The sequence below is a fragment of the Onychomys torridus genome, chromosome 2 (assembly GCF_903995425.1).
Source record: "Onychomys torridus chromosome 2, mOncTor1.1, whole genome shotgun sequence".
Lineage (NCBI taxonomy): Eukaryota > Metazoa > Chordata > Mammalia > Rodentia > Cricetidae > Onychomys > Onychomys torridus.
In genome coordinates, this window is record NC_050444.1 from 131,285,541 (window position 1) to 131,300,764 (window position 15,224).

Here is a 15,224-nt window from a genome sequence, read left to right on the forward strand (position 1 = left end):
TTACTATGTTAAATATAGAGTATACTATGTATATTACCTTTGTTACCCCTTTAAGTCATGTTCTCCTGTTGCACTAGACTGGCCTCAAACTTGCTTTGCAACTGGCCTTGAAATCCTGAACCTCCTGCCTCTACCTCCTAAGTGTTTAGATTACCAGCATGAGTGTAAAACATACCTAGCTCTTTTTTACTTTACTATTATTTTTAAGACAGATCTCATATTGCCCATACCTTCCCAACTTCCTATATATCTGAGGCAGGCCTTGTTTTGTTTTTCTGTTTGAGACATGCTTGCTATATAGCCCAGGCTAGCCTTGAATAATACATGGTCCACATTTTTCTTAGCCACTCTAGTGCTGAGATTGTGTATATGTGACCCTGACCCTGGCTAATTGTGTGTGCTGACTAGTCTTATATCAACTTGATACCCAAAGCACAGTAATCTGAAAGGAAGGAACCCTACTTGAGGAAAAAACCTCCATAAGATCCAGCTGTAAGGCATTTTCTTAATTATTGATGGGGGAGGGTTCTGCCCATTGTGGGTGGTTCCATTCATGGGCTGGTGGTCCTGGGTTCTATATAAAAGGAGTCTGAGCAGGCCATGGGGAACAAGCCAGTAAGCAGCACTCCTCCATGGCCTCTGTGTCAGCTCCTGCCTCCAGATTCCTGCCCTGCTTGAGTTCCTGTCCTGACTTCCTTTGGAGGTGGACAGTAATATGGAAATGTAAGTTGAATAAACCCTTTCTATCCCAACTTGTTTTTTGCTCATGGCATTTTGTTGTAGCAATAGAAACCCTAAGACGTGTTACTGAAACCAAAACAAACCTCAAAACTGTTCTCCTCTCTTTGAGCTGGGTGTAGTGGTATACGGATATGACCTCAGCTCTCCAGAGGCTGAGGCAGGAAAATCTGGGTTTTTTTCTTTATTTTTCTTTTTTTGGTTTTTTGAAACTGGGTTTCTCTGTGTAACAGCTCTGTCTGTTCTGGAATTCACTTTGTAGACTAGGCTGGCCTTGAACTCACAGACATCTGAGTGCCTCTGCTTCCCAAGTGCTGGGGTTAAAGGTGTGCGCCACCAGTCCAGCACTGCCTGAGCTTCATTTGTTTTGTCTTTTTTGGGAGCTGAGGACCGAACCCAGGGCCTTGGGCTTGCTAGGCAAGTGCTCTACCACTGAGCTAAATCCCCAACCCCTGAGTTTCTTAATAAGATACCTTTCCCTCAAAAAAGGAAGGTGGGTCCTGTGAGCAAAGATGTATTGTTTTTCAAAATAAAAACATAAAAAGTGTCAGTTTATTGTGCTATGCTTATAACAAGACTCCCACCAACCAGCCCGGTTGGAATTTGAAATCCCTTACCTCTCCCTACATAGCTGAGAATGTAAAATCAGACCTGTTGAGCTGCAACAAGTAATTTGGAGTGACATGTGGCAGCACACATTTTAACCCCAGCATCTGTGAGGTCATACTGACCACACAGCAGGGTTGAGGTCTCAGCAAACCAAAGCAAGAAATAATTTCATTTTCTGTGCTTGAGTGTAGCATCTAGGATCTCTCACCCCCAGGAACTCTCTGGGTATTGAATAGTTTAATAATGACTTAGTGGATAGGGACACTTCCTGCTAATCCTGATGATCTGAGCTTCATCCTTAGGAGCCACATGGTGGAAGGAAAGAATTGACTAATACATGTGCTGTGGCACATGCCCATAAATAAATTAGTAATAAATTTTGTATATAAAAATGAAGGACTGTTGGCTACACTGCATGTGGTACTTTGTTACTATCCAGTGTACTCAAAAAACTTTTTGTTCTCAAACAAAAGGTTTGTTGGCAACCCCTGTGGTATTCAAAGTAAACTTGAAATGGCAAACTGCTCGAGTTAGTTAACTTTAATTTAGCAGGCAGCTATATCTTAAACATTCAATTTCAATTTAATATGGTTTGTTTTCCAGCTTTCCACTGTAACCGCTTAGCCACAGTTCTTGATAGAATTTTTCTTTGTGTTTCCATCCAGTTTATGACCAGCCACTTTTTTTTTTCCCCAGAACCCAGGCCTTGCGCTTGCTAGGCAAGCGCTCTACCACTGAACTAAATCTCCAACCCTGACCAGCCACTTTAAGACTCTTTCTTTTCTGCTGTGGTGACTAGTTTAAGTTCTTACAGATCTCACAGTGGATAAACACTGAACAATTAATAATGAAATAGAAAATTTTGAGCTTTGGTACTAGTTGGACCCCAGCTCCAGTTCTGGTTCTACTACTTGTGTATGCTTAGATAGATTTCCCAACTTCCTTAGCCTACTTTTCCTTTTCTGTAAACTAGAGGTAACATCTAATTTGGAGGCATGTTTTGGAGCTTAAGTAAGAAAATAATAGTAAAATTCCTACTGCTTAAAAAGAGCTATTTCGCCGGGTGGTGGTGGTGCACAACTTTACTCCCAGCACTCGGGAGGCAGAGCCAGGTGGATCTCTGTGAGTTCGAGGCCCATGGTCAGGACATATCTTTCTCACCCGCCAGACCCGCTGCTGCTCAGACCCAACCAAGTAAACACACAGACACTTAATATTGTTTACAAACTGTATGGCTGCAGCAGGCTTCTTGTTATCTAGTTCTTATATCTTATATTAGCCCATTTTTATTAGTCTATAAGTTGCCATGTGGCTCGTGGCTTACCGGTACCTTACATCTCGCTTGTCATGGCGGCAGCTGGCAGTGTCTCTCCGCCTCAGCCTTCCACTTCCCATAATTTTCTCTCCATGTCCCGCCTATACTTCCTTTCTTGCTACTGGCTAATCAGTGTTTTATTTATTAACCAATCAGAGCAACACACATAACATACAGAATATCCCACAGCAAAACCCTGTCTGGAAAAACAAAAACCAAAACAAAACAAAAAAGCTATTTCAGTTTCCTCTCCAATGGTTCAACAGTTAAGTGCACTTATTCTCACAGAGGACCCAGGTTTAATTCCCAGCACCCACATGCCAACTTACAGCCATCTTTAACTCCAGTTCCAGGGAATCCAAAGCTCTGTTCTGGCCTTCACAGACACCAGGTATGCAAGTAGTGCACAGACAGACATCCAGACAAAATGCTCATACACATAAAATCAAAGATCTTGAAACAGAACAGTTTAATTTTTTTTCCTGTTGAGGACTGCCAGCTTTTGGAATAAGTATCACTGTGGAGCCTAGTTAAATCTCCAGTCCTCAGCCCAAGAGGTTCTGATATGCTGGGTCAAGTAGAAGATCAGAACTGTGGGTTTTAAAAACCTTCTTTGGTAATTTTGGGGTTTTTGTTTTTGAGATAGGATCTCTCTGTGTAGCTTAGGCTGGCCTCTGCTTAACATCCCAAGTGCTGGGTTTACATATGCATACCACCATGCCTGGCTCCTCACATAATTCTTTTTTGTTTTTTGTTTTTGAGACAGATATATTCCTGGATGGCCTTAATTCACTATGTAGACTGGGCTGACCTTGAAATTCTGACTGTCTACCTGTCTCTAACCCCGAGATAACAGGCTTTGTTCTCCTCTCTGGCTCCATAGTTGATTTTTATTCAAATCACAGAAATAGCCTTGGAAAATACACTCCCTCAGTTCATGGGTCCCCTGTCACACTTTGTTAATAAATAGCTTATACTGGGCTGGTGAGGAGGCTCAGCGGTAAAGGCGCTTGTGGAGAGCCCAGCAACCTGAGTTTGATTTCTGGGACCTACAAAGAAGAATGAGAGGATTTGACTCCACAGATTGTCTTCTGAACTCCACATGCACACTGTGGCACAGAAGTGTCTGCTCCCACCCCCAGTAAATAAAAATGTGTAAAACAAAATGGCTTATACAAAAACCAAAATAAGAAAACAAAACAAAAACCGTTTATTTACTTCTTTTTTTTTTTTAGACAGGGTCTTACTATGTAGCTCTGTCCTGAAACTCGCTCTGTCGACCAGGCTGGACTCAAACTCACAGAGATCCAGCCACCTGCCTCTACCTCCTGAGTGGGCCACCACTGCTGGGCTCATTTGTTTACTTCTTGTAATTTCACTTTCTTGTCTGTATGTTTCTCCAGATTTAAAATGGATAACTACTTGGTGAGCCCGTCTGGTTATAAAATTTAACATTCTGTTCTTGCAACCTTAAATTTTTGGTATGGTGATCTTTTTTTTTCTTTTTTCAAGACAGGATTTTGATACCACTTTTTTCTTCTTTTTTTAATGTACATTGGTGTTTTCCCTACATGTCTGTCTGTCTGAGGGAGTCCAATCCTGTGAAATAGGGGTTACAGACATTTGTAAACTGCCACGTGGGTGCTGAGAATCAAACCCAGGTCCTCTGAAAGAGCAGGTAGTGCTCTTCACTGCTGAGCCTCTCTCCAGCCCCCTGATACCACTTCTTAGGAGATGTTCAATAAAGGCACTTAGATATTTTTATTTTTTTTGAGCTGAGGATCGAACCCAGGGCCTTAAGCTTGCTAGGCAAGCGCTCTCTACCACTGAGCTAAATACCCAACTTTTTTTGTTTGTTTGTTTTTTGTTTTTCGAGATAGGGTTTCTCTGTGCAGCTTTGCACCTTTCCTGGAACTCACTTGGTAGCCCAGGCTGGCCTCAAACTCAGAGATCCGCCTGCCTCTGCCTCCTGAGTGCAGATATTTTTGTTCATTAGGAATTTGGATTATTTTTTCTCAGGAGACTCTGGTAGAACTAGCATAAGCAAAAAAAAAAAAAAAAAAAAAAAAAAGACAAGTTTTCTCTATGTAGCCCTGGCTGTCCTGGAATTTGCACCTTTCCTGGAACTCACTTGGTAGCCCAGGCTGACCTTGAACTCAGAGATCCTCCTTGCCTCTGCCTCCCAAGTTCTGGGATTAAAGGCTTGTGCCACCACTGCCAGCACAATAACTTTATATTGAAGAAAACAGGGTATTTTATAAAACTTCCAGAATGCAGTTAGGCCTCAGGAATTAGAGAGTATAGCACAGTAGAGAAATCAAGTCAGTCTCTCTTCTCCCTCCCCACCAGGTTGCTTCAGTCTTGTGATGTTTTTTCCCTCCTCCTTCCAATGTGAATGTAAAAAATGGCTCTGGTCAACAGTTCCTAAATTACACAAATTTTATTATAGAAGGGACTAATATGGAGGATGGAATGTCTTAATCCAATTCTATATCCCTGGGAAAACAACCATGATTAGCATATTGGGTGGAGGTGGGAGAGTGGGTTCATCATGCTTGAGAAAGCATCTCACAAGTGTTGCATTTTGCAAGTGAAAAGCAAAAACAAAACAAAACAAAACAAAAACAAAAACAAAAAGACAAAACTCCTACCCAACTCCATGCATTAAAAAATGTTTTATTTTGTATAGAACCTTTACAATAAGTTCTTAGAAAAAGTGATCTTGTAGTGTCTCCCCCCTCTGCCCCCCCCCCCAGTTCTTCTGTGTAGCCTTGGCTTTCCTAGAACTCACTCTGCAGTGCCCTGCAGTCTTTTATTTTTAAGATTAAAAAAAAAAAGTGTTAATTGCCTTCATGTTCCATGTAGTACCATGCTCATGTAGTACCCTTGGAGGCCAGAAGAGGATGTCAGATGCCCTGGAGTTGGAGTTATAGATGGTTGTGAACCATTATGTGTGTTCTGGGAACTCAACTTGTGTCCCCTGCAAGAATAACAAGTGTAGCGAATCAGTAGTGGTACATACCTTTAATCCCAGCACTCGGGAAGCAGAGGCAGACGGATCTCTGTGAGTTCAAGGCTAGCCTGGTCTACAGAGGGAATTCCAGGACAGGCACCAAAACTACACAGAGAAACCCTGTCTCTGAAAAAACAAACAAACAAAACAAAACAAAAAGACTAACAAGTGCTTTTAGCCTTTTCTCCAGCCTCTGGGATCTTGAGCAGTCATTTTTATTTGACATTTATAAAGCACCTTTTACTTTTTTTTGATGATGCTGAGGTTTGAACCCAGGGCTTCACATAAGGTAGGAAAGCACTCTACCACTGAGCTGCACTGCAACCTGGTCATTTATTTATTTATTTAATATGTATATTTTTTTGAGCTGAGGATTGAACCCAGGACCTTGCACTTGCTAGGCAAGTGCTCTACCACTGAGCTAAATCCCCAGCCTGCCTGATCATTTATGGGGTGTGTGTGTGTGTGTGTGTGTGTATGTGTGTGTTAGAGATGGAGTTTTACTGTGTAGCCCCTGTTGGCCTTGAAATTAAAGAAATCCTCATGCCCAACATTATCTTTGTTTTATATTTTTGAATCTAATAATTTTTCAAATTAATAACATTATGTGTGGCCATAAGGGACATTGGCAGGATCACAGGCTTTCGAACCAGTCTTGCAATTTTAATTTTCTCTGTCACTTAGTGACAGTATGGTTACCTGCTCTCTGTGAAATAAACATAATCCTTATCATGAATGATTTGAGAATCAAATGGCATGCAATAGATAAAGCTCTCAGTCTAAGTGTTGTCCCTGCTACTGAGCTAAAGCCCCAGATCATGCTTTTCCAGTTTTTTTTTTTTTTTTTCTGCAAAAGGGATGGGTGGCTAATGAACGATGGATTGCTGTTTTGTTATTAGAATGTAGCCTGTACGGCTGGAGAGATGGCTCAGTGGTTAAGAGCATATGCTGTTCTTGCACATGACCTGGGTTTGGTTCCCAGTACTCAAATGGTGGTTCATAGCTGTCTTAGGTTTCTATTGCTGTGATAAAACACTGACCAAAAGCAACTTGAGCAGGAAAGGGTTTGTTTCAGTTTAAAATTCTATGTCATAGTCTATGACTGAGGGAAATCAGGACAGGAACTCAAACAGGGCAGGAACCTAGAGGCAGGAGCTGATACAGAGGCCGTTGAGGGGTGCTGCTTACTGGCTTGCTCTCCATAGCTTTCAATCTGCTTTTTTATAGAACCCAGGACTACTTGTCCAGGGATGGCATCATTCACATAGTCAGTAATTAAGAAAATATCCTACAGACTTGCCAACAGGTACATTTTATGGAGGTATTTTCTCAGTTGAGAGTCCCTTTTTCCAAGTAACTCTAGCATGTATCAAGTTGATATAAAACTAGCCAGGACAAGCTGGTGGCGATGCACACCAGGGAACACTGCAGAGGCAGGCAGATATCTGTGAATTCCAGGACAGCCACACAGAGAAACCCTGCATTAAAAACCAAAAACAAAACAACAACAAATACCCCACAAAACAAAACAAAAAACAAAAGAAAGACGTCCCATGCAACCTAAGTCAGAAGCTCATTTTTTAGTAAAAGGGGGGACCTGTAGGGTCCTGGGCCCCGTTTTGGGTAACTGTTGCCTTGCTTGCTGACTTTGACCTTGATATCCTCCCTATGCTAATTCCCTATGGGGTTCCACCCTCCTGGATGCTTAAGGGAAGTTCCTTGTCTGTGTATCCTGTATATTGCTTAGATGCAAGATTGTAAAACATCTGAAGTGAACTTTTGCCCTGTATTTAAAATCTCCCTCCTGGGTTGGGGATTTAGCTCAGTGGTAGAGCACTTGCCTAGCAAGAGCAAGGCCCTGGTTTCGATCCTCAGCTCAAAAAAAAAAAAAAAAACCTCCCTCCTTCAATAAATGGCATTCAGCATTTAAACAAAACGAAAACCCCATATAATAAAACAACAACTTAACCAGGACAACAACCATTGTAACTCTAGTTCCATGTGATCTGAAGCCCTCTTTTGACCACTGTGAGTACCAGACAAGCACATCATACACACACATACATCCAGGCAAAACACGCATACACATGGAATGAAACAGATAAATCTTTAAAAAATGTTCGTTCGTTCGTTTGTTTTGTTTTTCGAGACGGTTTCTGTGTGTGGCCCTGGCTGTCCTGGAACTCACTCTGCCTCTGAGTGCTGGGATTAGAGATGTGTGCTACCGAAGTCTGGTTTAAAAAATTTTTTTTTAAAGAATGTTAATCTATGATCTTTATATACATACAGCTTGCCTTTGTGTATGTCAGTGTTGTTTTGAAAGAGAAGACGGAAGTATTTAGATCTGGAAATCAGAAGTAGAATGCAAAAGGAAATAGATATTTTTGCATTGAGAGTTTGTTAGTTTTCATGTAGTCATTAATGATTTTAGTAAATGTGTTTTGTATTTTTCTGTAGTGTCACACTGGAAAAGAAGTAAAACTGAACAAAAAACTATGAGTGGAGTTCCTTCTTAAAAGAAGAGGTAATTATTGAGATTATGGATCGGAGCAAGCGGAACTCAATTGCAGGATTTCCCCCACGTGTGGAGCGTCTGGAAGAATTTGAAGGAGGTGGTGGAGGGGATGGGAACACTATCCAGGTGGGAAGAGTTTCATCATCTTCGTATCGTGCAATTATTAGTGCCTTTTCCAGACTGACGAGTTTGGATGACTTCACTCGTGAAAAAATAGGATCTGGGTTCTTCTCTGAAGTGTTCAAGGTGAGTGGTGATGTCTCAGCTTATTTCATAGGGTTTCCTGACAGTCAGAATCTCTGCAGAATTAATAGTTGTTTATGGTGCTTTGTTTGGTTGTTACTGCTCTTTTAAGATGGGTCTCTCCATATAATCCAGGCTGGTCTTGAACTCACAGAGATCCTCCTGCCGCCACTTCTGAGTGTTGGGATTACAGGTGTGTACCAATACACTTTCACTGTTTCTCCTGCCACAACCTTCTGAGTGTTGGGATTCCATAAACTGTGAACTACCAGATATGATTTAAACTATTTTGAGAGACCTTATTCATGTAACTTCTACTTACTTGTTTTTGTATTGTTAAAATGTTGGCAATGGGATCCAGGGCCTTGTACATGCTAGGCAAATATTCTGCCACTGAACTACCTATATTCCCCTCTCCCAACGGGGTATATGTGTGTATGTGTATAAGTGTGCAAGCATGAGTGTTCTGGCTAGCCTCAAACTTACTGTATAGACAGGGCTAGTTTTGAACTTACATTGATTCAAATCTCTTTCCTAAGTGTTATGGTTACTGGAGTGCACTACTGCATCTGATCACCTCATATTTTAAAATATACTATTTTTGTCTTTCATTGATCATCTAATTTTAATATAATTTAATTTTATGGGTATGGCTATTTTGCTTGCATATGCCTGGTATTCTTGGAAGCCAGAAGAGGGTATTAGATCCCCTGGGACTGGAATTACAGACAATTGTGAGCTATGATGTGGGTGCTGGGAATCAAATCTGAGTCTTCTGGAAGAATAGCAAGTGCTCTTAACTGCTGAGCCGTCTCTCTAGCTACAAACTTACTTTTTAAAAATTACATTCATATGCACTTTGGTTTAAATATGGTTTGTACCTTCCAAAATGCATGATAAAGTTTAATCAAATCCAATGTAAAGTGTTACTTCGTCTGTGGTGTTTAGAGGTATGGCTTCGGAGGTAATCAAGGTTAGATATGTCATCAGTGTAGGGTCCCCTACTGTTAGTCCTATAAGAGAAAGACCAGAGAGTGCATGTCTGGTCCTGTGATACCTTGCTTTAGGACTCTGCTAGAAAGAAAGCTGCTTGAGCCTGAACCAGACCATGAGCCCGAACCAGACCATGAGCCCAAATAAGCCTTTCTTCTTCTTCCTTTTCCTCCTCTTCCCTCTTTCTCTTCTTCCTTTTCCTCTTCTTCTTCCTTCCTCTTCCTCTCCCAACCTCCCCTCCCTGTATGTAGGTAATACATAGACCAGAGGTTGAATAGAGTGAGTCCTCAGTAACTCTCCATATTATTTTTTTGTTTGTTTTTAAGACAGGGTCTCTCTGGGTGGTTTTGGATGGTCTGAAACTCATAGAGACCTGCTCTGCCTTTACCTCCTGTTTTTTTTTGTTTTTTTGGTTTTTTTGGGGGGGGGGGATTAAATGCATGTACCACTGTGCTGGGCTCCACTTTATATTTTATTTATTTATTTATCTATCTATCTATCTATCTATCTATCTATCTATCTTCCTTCCTTCCTTTCGTTCTTTTGTTCTTTCTTTCTTTCATCTATCTGTCTATCTATCTATCTACCTACCTACCTACCTACCTACCTACGAGAGTTTTCTTAGTGTAAACCCTGGCTGTCCTGGAATTTGCTCTATAGATCAGGCTGACTTGATTAGAGATTTGCCTACCTTTGTCTCCCTGAGAGCTTGGACTAATGACATGCACCACCACACCCATCTTTTTATACTTTGGTTTCTTTTTTTTGGTGGGGGGCTGGGGATGAACCCGGGGCCTTGCGCTTTCTAGGCAAGCGCTCTACCACTGAGCTAAATCCCCAACCCTATATTTTGGTTTCTTGAGACAAGGTCTCTCTATATGGCCCTAGCTGTCCTTGACCTCACAGGGCTCTCCCTGCCTCTGCCTCCTCAGTGCTGGAAGTAGAGGCTTTTTCATGTGGGCATCAAGCTCAGGTCCTCACACTTGCTACTAACTGAACTGCCTCTATTGCACCCTCTTTTCTTTGTAACTCTTGTGCTTTATTATTACCTTAAATAGTATTGATTTCACTTTTCTAGGAGGCTACCACTAACACTGTGTATGTATTTGTTACAGTATTGGAAATTGGACTAGGGCCTCTCTCTCATGCTGGGCAAGTGCCTTGCCACTGAACTCACTATGTCCTTGAACTTTTTTTTGTTTGTTTGTTTTTTGGGACAGGGTTTCTCTGTGTAGCTTTGTGCTTCTCCTGGAACTCGCTTTGGATACCAGGTTGGCCTCGAACTCACAGAGATCTGCCTCCTTCTGCCTCCCGAGTGCTGGGACTAAAGGCGTGCGCCACCACCGCTGGCTACCTTAAACTTTGAATCCTCTTAATCCCCAAGTGGCTGGGATTACAGGTCTGTATCACCAAGCTTGGTCCAACATTTATTATATATTTGATATTTTCCCCATTGATTAAAATTGTCACCATCTTTCTGTGTTAAATTTTCCTATAAAGTATGATTTGATCTCCTTCTGGACTTCATTTTGAGTACTTCATATACCAGTACACATTGTTATAATAATTTAATCATGTGGCTTTGACATTTGGTTAATTTAGCTCTCTTTTGTCCTTTTCTAGAATTTTCTTGGTATTTCTTCCTTCCTTCCTTTCTTTTTCTTTCTTTCTTTCTTTCTTTCTTTCTTTCTTTCTTTTTTTTTTTTTTTTTGAGCTGAGGATCGAACCCAGGGCCTTGTGTTTGCTAGGCAAGCACTCTACCACTGAGCTAAATCCCCGACCCATCTTTCTTTTCTTTAACTTTTATTTTTGGAGGAGTATTGGGCCTTGAACACAGGTCCTTGTAAGTGCTAAACAAATGCTCTACCATTGAGCTACTTCTCCAGCTCCCTTATTTTTTATGTGAATTTTATAACTAATTTTTATTTTTTTATTTCTATTTTATTTTTTTGGTTTTTCGAGACAGGGTTTCTCTGTGTAGCTTTGCACCTTTCCTGGAACTTGATTTGGAGACCAGGCTGGCCTGGAACTCAGATCCGCCTGCCTCTGCCTCCCTAGTGCTAGGATTAAAGGCATGCCCCACCACTGCCTGACTTAGAACTAGTTTTTAAAAACTTGCTTTTGCCATATTGAGATTGCATTTGTAGACTAATTTAGGCACAGTTAATAGCTTTTAAAATACAATTTTTATTTTTATTTTTATTTTTTTGTCTGATAGAGTCTTACATAGCCTAGACTATCTTTAAATTCCCTAAGTTGCTGAGGATGACATTGAACTTCTGCTCTTACTGCTTCTTCCTTCCAAGTGCTGGAATTATAGGCATGTGCCACCAAGCCTGGCTTGCATGTTTTTTTGTTTTTCTCTTTGAGTGTGGGGTGGTTGGGAACAGAGTTTTACTGCATAGACCAGGCTGACCTTGAATCCATAGAGATTTGCCTTCTGTGTACTGTGGTAAGAAGCATGTTGTACTATGCTCTGACATTCAAAAAATTTATATATATATTGTTTATTTATTATGTGTATGCGTGTTGTCTATGTGTGGATTTGTGCCTTGAAAGCCAGAAGATGGTGTTAAATCCTCTGTGAGCTTCCTAATGTGGGTGCTGTGAATCAGACTCTAGTCTTCTGCCTAAACACATACTTTTAGCAAGTACTCTACCAGTCCTGGCCTGACTTTGTTCTAAATGTTGAATTCTTTTCATGTAGCTAGTTTATTGCATCTAAGTTTTACAATAGATTTTTTGTTGTTGTTTGGTTTTTCTTTTCTTTTTTTAAAGATTTATTTATTTATTATGTATACAGAAGAGGGTACCAGATCTCATTACAGATGGTTGTGAGCCACCATGTGGGTGCTGGGAATTGAACTCAGGACCTCTGGAAGAGCAAGTCAGTGCTATTAACCTCTGAGCCATCCCTCCAGCCCATTGTTTGGTTTTTCAAGACAGGGTTTCTTTATGTAGTCTTAGCTGTCCAAGAACATGATCTGTAGACCAGGCTGGTCTTGAACTCACAAAGATCCAACTGCCTCTGCTTCCCAAGTGCTGGGATTAAAGACATACACCACCACTGTCTGACTAGATTTTTTTTTTTAATGTATATAGGTGCTTTGTCTGTATGTATGCCTGCAGACCAGATGAGGGCCTCAGATTGTGAGCTGCTATGTGGGTGCTGGGAATTGAACTCAGGACCTGTGGAAGAGCAGCCAGTGCTCTTAACCTCTGAGCCATCTCTCCAACCCCTTATACTAGATTTTAAAGTTGACTTGCTTTGGTTTTTCAGCTTGCTGATCATCTGTGGATACTTGATACATTTATTTTCTACTTCCATACTTTAATAATGTTTTCTTAGCAAAGTGTATTGATTTAGACTTCCTGAACATGTTTAAAATAATGACTTTTGGCATCTGTCTTATTCCTGACTTTAATAGGAAAACTTGTAGTGTTTTCCAGTTAAACATGATATGGTTCAGAGGCTGAGACAGACACCCTTCATTCTGTTAAGGTTCCTTTTCTTTTTGTATTTATTTTATTTTATGTGTATGTTTTGCTTACATTATATGTATGTGCCCCATGTGTGTACCTGGTGTCTGTGGAGATCAGAAGAGGGCATCAGATCCCTAGAAATTGGTGTTATCTCTGGTTGTGAACCATCATGTGGGTGCTACTAACCAAACTCTGGCCCTCTGGAACAGTAAAATGTGCTCTAAACTGCTGAGCCATCTCTTTGGTCCCTATCTTCAAAATCTCTCTCTCTCTCTTTTTTTTTTCTTTTTTGATTTTTTTTTTTTTTTTTTTTTTTTTGAGACAAGGTTTCTCTGTGTAGCCTTGGCTATCCTGAAACTTGCTTTGTAGACCAGGCTGGCTTCAAAATCCCACCTGCTGGGATTAAAGTCATTGCCACCATCACCTGGCCCAAAATCTTAACAAGAAAAAAATCTGGGCTATTGAGATGGCTCATTAGGTAAAGGCCTTGCTAGCAAACCTGACAGTCTTTGATCCCTGGGCCCACATGACAGAAGGAGAAAACTGATTCCCACAAGTTGTCCTTTAATGTCCATACACATGCCATGGGAAGTGGCACATGTGCATGTACACACACACACACACACACACACACACACACACACGCGCGCGCACGCACGCGCACACACACACACACACACACACACACACACACGCACACACGCACACACGCGCACACACACACAAGATAAATAAATAAATGTAATAAAAAAATTAAAATCTGTTAGCTGGGTGGTGGTGATGCACGCCTTTAATCCCAGCACTTGGGAGGCAGAGGCAGGTGGATTTCTGTGAGTTGAAGGATAGCCAGAAACTGTTTCACAGAGAAACCCTGTCTCAAAAAACCCAAAAGAAAAAAAGAAAAAACACTATTTTAAGCAAGAAGCACAGAGTAAGGACCCATAGGGCTCAAATCATGAAAACTCTCATCATTTATTTTTACCATGCTTCTTAGTTTTCTGTGTCCTGGTTTCTTGTATTTGTTTCTTTACTCTTGAATAGGTAACCATTGTGGGAATGGAATCCTGTGGGGGTGTTTCTCCAGTGAACCAAGGACTTCATACTTAGGCTCTAGCTCCTGGTTTTTCTTAGTCAGGCTGACCTCAAGTCTTACTATGTAGCCATGGATAACTTTGAACTCTTGATCCTCTTGCCTCCACTTCCCCAGTGCTGGGATCACAAAATTGAGCCACCAAATCTATTTTATTTTTTTTTATAAGCAATCATTTATGAGGCATTTCTTCATTATTTATGTATACTTGAAAGAATTATATACAGTGTTTTCTGTTCTCTGCTAACAAGTTTATGAAAAGAGGGTCTAAAATATTTATGAAGCAAAACACAGCTGGGTTATACATGGAATATAATGAACACTAAATCTACATTCAGCTGTGCTGTAAGATGGTTTGATCATGTTTTTATTATCAAAACAGTTTAACTCATCTCATGAGGAAACAGGCCAGTGAAAACCCATGCCTGTTATTTTTAGCCTGTCTCTTAGGTTTTATTCCCCAATTTCTCGTTTTTCTGTGCCTGAATATTGAAGAGGTAACAACTTGAGGGTTTGCCAGGAATAGATGGGCTACAGAGGACCCATCAGTTCTTAATAAAGACCAAGATTGATCCTGAAACATCTGTTCAGATAGCTGCTGCTCTCCTGTAATCCATCTGTGTGAGCAGCGAGCATGGATTTTACAGCATGATTGGTCAAGAAGGCAGACAGTGAAAAAGCAGTGTGGTGGATACCCAAAGACTACAGTGGTGACGTTGCATGTAGTGTTAATTTATTTTTGATGGCTGCTTTGTGCTACAGTGGCCAAGCTGAGCAGTTGCTAGAGACCACAAGGCCTCAGAGCCCTATTATGTTATAATTACTGTCTGACCTCAAACAGAAAATTTGCCAAACCATGATCTAATAGCTATAGTGTATGGCTGAGTGGAAGTTAGATTTTAGTTTTGATTATAAAGTACCAATGATTATAGAACCTTAAAGATCAGGGTAAATGGAACATCAGTGACAATGAAAAGAAATATTTGACTTCAGATACTAGTTACACAGGCCGCTTAATGACCTTCAGCTGCCCTAGAGAAGAAAAAGAAAAAAAGGAGGGGGTGCGGTGGGATCATGGCCAGCTATGCTGTCACATGCCTTAAACTCTGTCCCGCCACTCTGGAGGTAGAGGCAGGTGGATCTTGAAGAGTGTAGACTTAGGTGTATTCTTCTAAAATAATTCACTTTTAGAATTTAAGATCCTGCAGATATCCTTAACAAGAGG

General features: G+C 40.9%; 1 protein-coding gene across 1 annotated transcript in view; it reads left to right on the top strand.

Moving 5' to 3' along the window:
- Positions 1 to 15,224, top strand: part of Tesk2 (testis associated actin remodelling kinase 2) — a 120,297-nt gene that overhangs the window by 25,442 nt on the left and 79,631 nt on the right. The window contains exon 2 of the mRNA XM_036177334.1: positions 8,133 to 8,436. Coding sequence (XP_036033227.1) covers positions 8,215 to 8,436 — 222 coding nt within the window. The 5' untranslated portion in view covers positions 8,133 to 8,214. The remainder of the gene's footprint in view (positions 1 to 8,132; positions 8,437 to 15,224) is intronic.